The sequence below is a fragment of the Sorex araneus genome, chromosome 1, assembly GCF_027595985.1.
Source record: "Sorex araneus isolate mSorAra2 chromosome 1, mSorAra2.pri, whole genome shotgun sequence".
In the NCBI taxonomy this organism is placed as follows: domain Eukaryota; kingdom Metazoa; phylum Chordata; class Mammalia; order Eulipotyphla; family Soricidae; genus Sorex; species Sorex araneus.
In genome coordinates, this window is record NC_073302.1 from 359134596 (window position 1) to 359146088 (window position 11493).

Here is an 11493-nt window from a genome sequence, read left to right on the forward strand (position 1 = left end):
TCTTTACCCATTTATCTGTTGCTTCCATCCACCTCTGGGAAAAACACTATGAATGTGGGTCTGTATATATCTCTCCAAGTTCTGCTTTCTGTTTCAAGTCTGGATTTTCATCATTTCATAGAGGAAAGTGATACTTTAAATGTCTCTTGACATAAAATTTTATTTATTTCTAAGTCTTTATTGTTGTTGAGGGGGAGGCATACCTTGAAGTGCTCAGGGCTATTCCTGGTTCTAAACTCAGCAGTGACCATCTGTCAAGGGACCATTGGTGGTACTGAGGATTCAAACTATGCAATTGCCTTCCTCCTTGTACTGTCTCTCCAGCCCTGCAATTTGTTGTGATGGAATGTGGGGCTCTGGGACCATTCCTGGTGCTGCTGGGGGTGTCAGCAGGGCCATGCCCAGCAGTGTTGTGGGATCATGAAGAGCAAGTCAGGATGGAAGTCAGGGCATCAGGTATCTCTAGTGCTCATGTGGATAATGATGTTTGTCCTGATAAAACACTACAGTGATCAGTCTTGACTTCCTAGTAACAGCTGAACTTCAGTTTCATCTGAGACAAGGACATTTCTAAGTCATTTGAAAGTCATTTCTATTGGATGCATTTGAGAATAGAAAAAAAAATTTTTTAGACTTTGAAAGCTGAGTAAGCACAGGGAAAACTGAGGTTGGTCAAGTTCATGGGAAAGGGCAAGGATTCAATTTCTCTTTAGTCACAAAATTCCCTTTGAGGCTTAAGGACTGTCACATTTAATTTTTCCCGAGACCATGAGTCCATCTTCCCTGCAGTGTTAAGGAATCACACAGCTCTATGCCCAGGGCCTCTCCCCACCATGGAGAGTTGTTTCTGGATGAGCTAGATTTCCAGAAGAGAAGTGTTTATTCTGGATCAGACCTAATTTAGACAGCTGAATTCTCTTGAGGATGGAGAGTTTTCCTTACCCTTGGCCTGCTTTCTGTGCTACTAAATATCCTTTTACAGTGCCACCAAGTTCTTTACTAAACAGAGCTGAAAGCCCTGCTTTTTTTTTTTTTTATTTTATTGAATCACCGTGAGATAGTTACAAGCTTTCATGTTTGGGTTAGAGTCTCACAATGATCAAACACCCATCCCTCCACCAGTGCACATTCCCCACCACCAATATCCCGGATATAACCCCCATTTTCCACCCTCCCCCTGCCACCATGGCAGATAATATTCCCCACACTCTCTACTTGTGAAAGCCCTGCTTTCTTGTGCTCAGTTCCGTTCGCTCTTTCAGCGAGCCCATTACATCATGCTTCTTGGAAAGCCAACCCCGCAGAGTCCTGCATGGGACAGGAATGTTTTGTTCTGGTCACAATATTCACCAAGTGCTTACTACATGCCAGCCCCTGGTCTGAGTGTATCACAAAACCAGAAGAGAATATGGACACGGGGGACCCACGGGGGCAGGTCCTCACCAAAGACCTGAGAGCTTTCACTCACACCTGTTTCCTTGCTTCATTAATTGGTGGTGGAATTCTGTTCCTGCCCCCACTCCAGTATCAGTTTGGGACGGAAGACACTTACCACCAGGTCAGAGGCCTCAGAAATCCACCTTTCCCCACATTCTCATCACCACGTGGGGAAAACTGAGAAAAGGCCCAGGACAGAGCAAGAAGGATCATCGAGGGGACACACCGAGTCCCGCTGGCCATTGAGTGACCGCCTTCTTATATTGGGGGCCCTGAAGTCTCTTTACACTGTGAATTTTCATCCGTAGTTGATGACAGTATAAGGAGTAAGGAGCATCCTTGCTGCACCCCTCCGAATGCTGTGGCCAAGAATCCCATGACTTTTTCCTCTTTGGGATTATTTTCTTAGGAATTAACTCTCAGATATGGAATGTTGGTGAAGCTGTGGAACTGAGGATAGGAATGAGGTCTGGGCTTTGGCTGCACATCGGGAGGTGTTTAGGGTCAAGCTCTGTGCTTAGGGACTACACCTGAGGGTGCTCAAGGGGCCATGAGGTGCAGGTACGAACCCAGCCTCCTGCAAGCAACAGATGCACTCAGCCCACTTCAGCTATTCGTCCCACAACTCCATAAATTAGTTCAAAGGGACTTAGATGCATTTGTCAAGGTACTGGGCCTTCAAAATATTCACGCTCACTCTATTTAGTGTGCTTCTTTTTTTAAAAAAAAATACTTTTTAATTGAATCACCTTGAGATACACAATTACAGTTATTCTCTGTGACACAAATGATTTCTGGCTCACAGCTGCTAGGTGTGTGTGAACCCCACAACCAAAGGGCCTGACTCAGGTGAGAGCTGCAAAAAATATATAATAATAATCAGGAGCACCCCTAGCAAGCACGTGTGTGAGCACCAAACCTAGAGAGCGAGCCCCAATCTATGTGCAGTGCTGCAGTGTAGGGCGCTGCCTCTGGCAAGAACCAGTCAGCACAGGTAATGCCTGACTGCCTCATGAGAGAAGGGAGGGTTGCCCCCACCCCCCAGTCCAGCCCCACAGGAGTGATCCCAGAGCACAGAGCTAGGAGTAAGCCCTGACCACTACCTTTTGTGACCTCTGTAGCACTGTGGCACTGTCATCCCCTTCCGTTGTTCATCGATTTGCTCAAGTGGGCACCAGTAATGTCTCCATTGTGAGACTTGTTACTGTTTTTGGCATATCGAATATGCCGTGGGTAGCTTGCCAGGCTCTGCCGTGTGGGTGGGATACTCTTGGTAGCTTGCAAAACAGACCAAAAAAAAACAAAGACAGTAGCAGAAAGAAATTGTATAAGATAACTGATCTTGTACCAAGAACCAGTTCAGAATCGCTGTCCCCACGGGTGATGTCCTTCAGGTTCAGTCTCATTGGCTTCCAGGAAGGGCAGCTGAGGGACTGTTTTCTAGGGCAGAGCCAGGAGTGCCCTATCTGGGGACACCCACTCAACCCTCAAGGAGCCATCATCTCATCTGGTAAAGCTTATCTGAAAAACAAAAATCAAAAAACAAAAACGCCACGAATTAGACTATGAACAAAGTCATTATGAACAAAAGCTCAATGGACTTTTTGTTTCCTTCCAACTTTCATTGAGGCATCACGATTTGCAACACTGCTCTCAATTTTGCAGTATTACAAATCAAATTTCATGAATACAGTGTTTTTGTTTTGTTTAGGTGCAAGGGATTACTCCTGGCTCTGCTCAGGGGTCTCTCCTGGAGGGACCTGGGGCACCATACATGGTACTGGGGAAAGAACCCAGGTGAGCTGTGTGCAAGGTGAGTGCCAGAATCTTGCCACTGAGACTCCTGCCCCATATCCTGCATTTCACACCGCACCCACCTCCAGTGTCAGCTCCCTCCCCACCCCCCAGCCACCTCACACATTATCCTTCTATTACTCTTTTTAGAAAATGTTCTTTTAATAAGAAAAAAAAAGATTACAGAGATTCAAAAAATCTTTTTTAAAAAGAAAGATGGAAGGATTCCTTTTCTTTTATTATGACAAGCACACCCACCACCTCACCCAGTGACTCTCTTCCCCTTACACATCTGTACTCTTCATACAAACCTTGGATGTGAAAGGGCAAAGGAACTCTCTGGAAAGGTGAGAGCATCCCAGGATCCTCTGCCCTCAGAGAGTCTCCTCTCCAGAATGCTCCAGGGCTTGGGCAACCAGCACGGGGGCACTGGGCAGTGGCCTGTAGGCCATGTGCAAGACTCAGCTGGCCTTGAGCCAGGAACCGAGGCCAGAGAGGGACCTGCCAACCCAGGACCCCAAGGCTGCCATTAAGTTTCTCTCCTTTTTTTCCTTTTTGGTGCTTAGGCCACACCTAGATGTGCTCAGGGTTTACTCCGGACTCTGCACTCAGAAATTACTCCTGCCGGTGCTCTGGGGACAATATGGGATGCCAGAGATTGAACATGGATCAACTGCGTGCAAGGCAAGCATCCTACCCACTGTATATCTCTCTGCCCCCAGTTTCTATCACTGCAACAGATGGATGCAGTTCTCCTCAGCCCACACTAGGGTAAAGGGCCTGGCAAAGGGAGGCAGTTGGGGGCTGCACAGCAGGTCCAGGATCCGCAGAGCAGTGCCCACAGGTGGTGGTGAGGGAGCGGCAGGCAGGAGGTGGTGCTGGTGTTGGCAGCTGACGTCCGCTCTGCAGCTGTGAGATCATACTAGGGAAATGCATCTGCTGGGCTGGGGCCTGGAGCAGAACAAGCAGCAGCTTGCCAGTCTGCAGAGAGAAAGAATGAAATCTGGTATGGAAGGGGGGTGGTCTACTGAAGCTGGGGCCACACCAGTTTACAAATGCCAGGAGGTGAACAAAGTCACCAAGTGGGAAAGGCAAAACTGAAAACCTAGTCTGGGAGGTAGAGCTCAGGAACCTTTACACGTGAACCACACACTCTACCACTGAGCTGTCCCCCCAACCCCTGAAATATTTCTAGAAAATTATTGAAAACATCCTAATGATCTTACTTGAAGTAGAAAAGGATTCCTTAACACAAGGGGGCCTGAGAGCTAGCATATTGGGTAGAGCCTTGCATGCAGCCAACCCAGGAACCCAGGCACCCCATAAGGTCACCTGAGTCTGCCAGGAGTGATCCTGGAGAACAGAGCCAGGAGGAAACCCTGAGCACCACTGGGTGTGTGGCCACAAAACAAAAGCAAATATCACTGTCACTGTCATCCCGTTGCTCATCTATTTGCTCGAGCGGGCACCAGTAACATCTCCATTACTGAGATTTGTTGTTACTGTTTTTGGCATATCGAACAAGCCACGGGTAGCTTGCCAGGCTCTGCCATGCGGGTGAGATCCTCTTGGTAGCTTTGCCGGGCTCTCTGAGAGGGACAAAAGCAAATGAACAAAGTGAAAAAGGAAAACAAGGATATACGATTTCCTATTAAAAAGGATGATAGGGGCTGGAGCGGTAGCACAGCGGGTAGGGCATTTGCCTTGCATGCGGCCGACCCAAGTTCGATTCCCAGCATCCCATATGGTCCCCTGAGCACCACCAGGAGTAATTCCTGAGTGCAGAGCCAGGAGTAACCCCTGTGCAATATCGGGTGTGACCCAAAAAGAAAAAAAAAAGAGGATGATCAAAACTCCAATTCACCAAAAGAGATACAGAATTAAGTCACAGAATGAGATATTTGCACATGTATAACAGCATGAAAAATTATTCAGAATACACGCTGTACATAATCACTCCCACCCTCCAAAACAACCCATACACACACACACACACACACACATAAGAACTCAAAATTAAAATCTTCAGACAACCTAGTACAAAAATGGGCAGAAGACTTAGAATGGGCACATCCTAAAAGTGGCCATCTAAATGATCCATCAGTAGAACAAGATTCTACTGATACCTTATAAGTACTCCTGGAAATGGAATGTGAACCAGCGAGATAACATTTCACACCCCCAAGAGCAGCAAAACAGGCAGAACTCCTGATGATTCTGATGCACGGGAGGCATGTGGAACCCTGATCTGCTCACATACGTGGGAGTGCTGTGGCGGCACTATGTTGAAGACACATTGATATTGACTAGAGGAGCGGGAGATGCACACATTTCCAGGATTCCTCAGGGTCCAGTCCACGTTTATGCCATACAGATATTACTGGTGCACACACAGCACTGCTGTTCACATTAGTCCCAACTGGAAACAGCCCCTGGCACCTACTGCTGAGCAGAGGAACTACCATGGGTGTCAGGGAACCATGTGGACCCGGTGCCCGATGGAGGAATCTGGGAGACAGGCAGGAGACAGTGTGGTTTCTGTGCAGCAAAATGACAAATAGGCTCTATTTTTTTAAAGGGAGATAAATGATGGGATGGGGTATGGTACTCAAAATAGAGAAACCAGTTAAGGAATAATAGGTATAACCCAAGGGATGGTGACAGAAATGAAACTAGAAAGATTACTGAGGAGGGACGGAGGATTGTTGGGATTTCAACAGACTTTTCCCAAATCGGTTTTCTGTTTTTCTTAGAAAAAAAAAAGTCTTCAACACTCTCCATGATATTGAGGCTAACGGTATCTTCAAAGATGACACGACACTGACCAACCAAGTGGAAACAGAGATAAACAAGTGGGACTATATTAAACTAAGAAGCTTCTGCACTGCAAAAGATACAGTGACCAAAATATAATTTACAGAATGGCAAAGAATATTCACCCAATACCCATCTGGTAAGGGGATGATATCAAGGATATACAAGGCACTGGTTGGATTCTGCAAGAAGAAAACATCCAACCCCATCAAAAAATGGGGCGATGAAATGAACAGAAACTTTCTCAAGGAAGAAATACGAATGGCAAAAGGCACATGAAAAAATGCTCTTCATCACTAATCATCAGAGAGGTGCAGATCAAAACTATGAGATACCACCTCACACCACAGAGACTGGCACACATCCAAAAGAACAAAAGCACCCACTGTTGGCGGGATGTGGGGAGAAAGGGACTCTCCTACACTGCTGGTGGGAATGCTGACTGGTTCAGCCCTTTTGGAAAACAGTATGGACGATTGTCAAAAAATTAGAAATTGAGCTCCTATTTGACCCAGCAATACCGCTCCTGGGAATATATCCCATAGAGGCATAAAAGTATAGTAGAAATGACATCTGCACTCGAATGTTCATTGCAGCACTGTTTAAAATAGCCAGAATCTGGAAAAAACCCAAGTGCCTGAGAACAGATGACTGGTTAAAGAAACTTTGGTACATCTACACAGTGGAATACTATGCAGCTGTTAGACAAGATGAAGTCATGAACTTTGCATATAAGTGGATCAACATGGAAAGTATCATGCTAAGTGAAATGAGTCAAAAAGAGAGAGACAGACATAGAAAGATTGCACTCATCTGTGGAATATTAAGTAACGGAATGGGAGACTAGCACCCAAGAATAGTAGAGACAAATACCAGGAGGTTGGCTTCATGGCTTGGAAGCTGGCCTCACATGCTGGAGTAAAAGGCAGCTCAGATAGAGAAGGGAACACCAGGTAAAGTGTGGTTCGAGGACCCGCTGGGGATGGGAGATGCGTGTTGAAAGTAGACTATAGATCAAACACGATGGCCACTCAATACCTCTATTGCAAACCACAACACCCAAAAGGAGAGAGAGAACAAAGTGGAATGCCCTGCCACAGAGGTGGGATGGGGTGGGGTGATGGGATGGGGGGATGGAAGGGATACTGGAATCATCAGTGGTGGAGAATAGGCACTGGTGGAGGGATGGGTACTCGAGCATTGTATGACTGAAACATAAGCACAAAAAGTTTTTTAAGTCTGTAACTGTAACTTACGGAGATTCACTAATAAAAAATTTAAAAAAGAAGAAAAAAAAGTCTTCAACACTAAAGCTAACTGTAAGGGTAACAAGAAGAATCTAAGGCTGATTGCTTCATAGACGAGCAGTTCAAACCACACAAGGTCAGAACAAAATTAGCAGACACACTGATATTACACAGGGTCCAAATTAAGGTTTTTAATTTCCCACAACTATTTAAGAGATTTGCCTGGGCAGGACTAAACAGAAAATTAAGAGTGGTGGTTGGGGTTGGGGGAGGCATGGAGCCTTTACATCAAGAGTTGTTTAAAGACTAGCAAAGAATTTTTAACTTTCCATTATGGAAATCCTGTGTACTTATCACCTGGATTCGACAATGATCAATGGCTTTGCCCTGCTAATACCAACCCTTATCTTTGTGTTCTAGGAGTACAGCCAGTCCCACAGCCGAAAGGGGAGACACTTATATTTTCTTGTCTGGGTCTTGGTGGTTCTTAGTGCAGGTGCTCACAGGATTAAGAACAAAGAGCCTGTGGGGCAGAGAGAGCACTGGGAGCAGGAGCACGGGACTTACATGTGTGTGGTCCTGTGCTCAATAGTGGCCTGCATCCACAAGCATGATGGTGCCACTCTGCTGCTTCTACGAGTGCTGGGTCTGGTAGGTCAAGGGTGGCTGGAGCAGCCTGGGACCCCCTAAATACTATTTGGGAGATATGCCCACCTCTGGGCCCTTTCAGCCCTCCCCAAAGAGCAAAGAGCAGTCATCTGACCTCCTGCCTGGTTCCACCTGGTTCCTGACCTCAGGATCATACAGTGTAAAATGTCTGGGTGACCTGAATGTCTCAGCTAGAGCTGGCTGTCCATCATAGACTTGAAGGTCAGCTAGGGACTTGCTGATCGTGGACTTGGATAAAGCAGTCCTGCGATTGGGTGGTCCCCAACCCTGGTAATTATCCTCAGGAAAGTCCTACCCAGAGGGAAGATAATGGGCTCCACAATCACAGCATTTTTTCCAGATGTTACCAGGGTTCAAGCACTGCAGCTGCCATCCTGCTGGAAGCAAGGGAAGGCAGCTCCTACCTCAGAGACAATGGCAAACCATCACATCACTGGCAGAGTCTGAACAAACAATCCCAACGTCCTCAAGTCACCTTACCAGCACCAGGACGCCATGGCCCAAGGAAGAGATCACCAGTGAGTGGAATATGAGCCCCAATCAAGGAAGTATGCCTCTGGGGCCAGAGCAATAGCACAGCGGGTAGGGTGTTTGCCTTCACACGGCTGACCCAGGTTCAATCCCTGGCATCCCTTGTGGTCCCCCAACCACTGCCAGGAGTAATTCCTGAGTACAGAGCCCTGAGCATCGCTGGGTATGATTTCCCCCCAAAAAAAGAACGCCTCTCAGGAAGAAAAGCTCTCCACAAAGCTCATTTTATGGTTTTGTTGATGTTGTTTGGGGGTCATATCCAGCGATGCTCAGGGTTTAACTCCTGGAGACGATATGGGATGAATGCCAGGGTAGAGTATGAGATGTCACTCCAGGAATTCTAAAATTTTAAATAGGGTTATACAGCCGAATTATATGCATTTCTTCTGCTTGTTGCTCTCTCCTGAGATTGAATGAGCTTATATGGAGCCCAGAAGCAGTTCTTGGGTGTGACCACTGGGCCCCGGAAGAACAGGGAGATGGGGGAGGGGGAGATTTCGGTCACAAAATCCACATACCTGAATTTTTCAGCAGATTTATTCTCATGGAGTAGGGGGAGGGGGAGGATTTTGCAGATTCTGTGGAGATCGGCCATAAACATGGCGACGATTAGGTTTTGGAGGATTTTGGCTGCTGGTGCTCTTTTGGAGTGGGTGATGGACTCACCTGCCCCTCTCTGGGGTACCCCTATGAATTCAGCCTGGCGCTAGGTGTAGAGGAATCTCTGTGGTTGTTGCTCTCTTTCAAGATTTATTTTAGAATTTTAAAAAGATTTAAGGAAAAAATCTGAATAGATTTATAAAAGCATATAGTGTGCTTTATCCTAAAAATGATGTTTGTTTTATGTTAGAAAATATATTACAGATAAAATTATCTGTATTAAAAATCTCTATATATGTAACAAATTCACCTAAATGTAGAAAGAACATTCAAAATAAATAAAACACTAATACTATTTTTTGGCTCTTGCGGTCATACCCAGCGACGCTCAGGGGTTACTCCTGGATCTGCACTCAAGAATTACTCCTGTTGTTGCTCGGGAGACCATATGGGCTGCCTGGGATCAAACCTGGGTTGGCTGTATGCAAGGCTAACAACGCCCTATCTACTGTGCTATCACTCGGTCCACTAATACATTATTTTAAAAATATAAAACCCTTAGCTAGCTAGGAATAAACAGGCCTCTTTTTTTTTTTTGCCACACATAGCAGTGCTCAGGAATCACTCCTGGTGAGGTTCAGGGGACCATATGGGGTTCTGGGTATTGAACATGGGTTGACTGTGCGCAAGGCAAGAGCCTTACTGGCTGTACTATCACTCTGGCTCTAAACAGAACTTTTTTATTTAATAGTTTATTTTTAATTAGTGCGTCAACGTGAGGGTACAGTTACAGATTTATACATTTTTGTGCTCATGTTTCTCCCTTACAAAGTTTGATAACCCATCCCTTCACCAGTGCCCATTCTCCACCACCAGTAAACCCAACATCCCTCCCCCCCTCCCCAGTCCTGTCTCCCCCCACCCCACACTGCCACTATGGCAGGGTATTCCCTTTTGTTCTCTCTTTCTGATTAGGTGTTGTGGTTTGCAATAAAGGTGTTGAGTGGCCATTGTTAAACAGAACTTTTCTAAAATAATTTCTTAATTGAGTAACTGTGAATTACAAAGATATCTATAATTTTCAGGCATATATTGTTCCAATACCAATCCCTTCACCAGTGTCATTTTCCCTCCACCAATGTCCCCATTTTCCTTCCCACTCCCAAGCCTGACAGACATTTTTCCTATCCTCAATTATTCTAATGTCATCTTCTCTAACTAATCCTGCACCCCACCCTGGCCCCACTGGCAAGCTTACTTCTGAAGACTAGTTCTCCTGTTTTATTGCCATTGGGTGTTTGGTATTTCCCTATGAAGTTTCTTTTTTCCCCCACATATGAGAGATAATTCTGATTTTTTTTTTTACCTCTGATTTTACTCAACATCTGGGTTGGAGCAACAGTACAGCAGGTAGGGCATTTGCCTTGCATGCAGGCTGACCGGGTTCGATTTCTCTATCCCTCTCGGAGAGCCTGGCAAGCTACTGAGAGTATCCTGCTCACATAGCAGAGCCTGGCAAGCTACCCATGGCATATTCAATATGCCAAAAACAGTAACAAGTCTCGCAATGGAGACATTACAGGTGCCCACTCGAGCAAATGGATAAACAACGGGACGACAGTGCTACAGATACTCTCCAGATCCAGCCACATTAGCAGGAAATTGCATTACTTCATCTTTCCTTACGACCAGCAGTATTCCATCGTGTATAGTATCTTTATCCAGTCATCTTCAACAGACCTTTTATTTTTGCGATTTTTACACAACTTATTTTCATAAGGTAGTTTACAATAGTTCATTACAAACAATATTCAAACACCCACCCCACCAGTGAGCATCTTCCCACAATAACAGGGAAGTGTGTGACGGTTATTGGATTTCATTCTGGAGCCATTTGAGCCCGTATATAAGAGAAGACAAGCAAGTATGTTAAAACCAAACAAATGTGTGCTGCTTTAGGTACATCAGTAAGCTAGAGTATGAGAGTATAAGAACATTTGCGGCAGCGTGCTCCAGGAAATACTGCATCACTCTCTTCTGGATCTTGGCCATTGATGAGATTACATAGTGCCAGGGGCAGTTTGTGGGTGTGGCTGCCAAGCTACTGGAAAACTGGGGATCTGGGTGGAGGAGGCCCAGTCTTTACCAGAGCAGGCTTGCAGATCTCAGCCACAGGTCCTGCATACCTGGGTTCTTCTGTTGACTCCCTCATGGGTGAGGCTGGTTCGAGCTTGTGGAGAGTGACCTTGAGCATGGCTGCAGCTGGGTTCTGGAGGTTTTCAGCTGCTGGGGTTCTGCTTGGGGCAGGGAGGGAAACTCAACCCGCCCCACCTTCGAGGTCTCCCGGTGAAGACAGCCTGGTTCGGGGACAGGAAATTTTCTCTTCCGGGAGCTTTATTTT

At 46.0% G+C, this 11493-nt stretch overlaps 1 protein-coding gene across 1 annotated transcript in view; it reads right to left on the reverse strand.

The window, feature by feature from the left end:
- Nucleotides 1–1217: 1217 nt before the first annotated feature.
- The window catches only part of AVL9 (AVL9 cell migration associated), a 94758-nt gene continuing 84482 nt past the window's right edge, over nt 1218–11493 (reverse strand). The window contains exon 16 of the mRNA XM_055138412.1: nt 1218–2958. Coding sequence (XP_054994387.1) covers nt 2936–2958 — 23 coding nt within the window. The 3' untranslated portion in view covers nt 1218–2935. The remainder of the gene's footprint in view (nt 2959–11493) is intronic.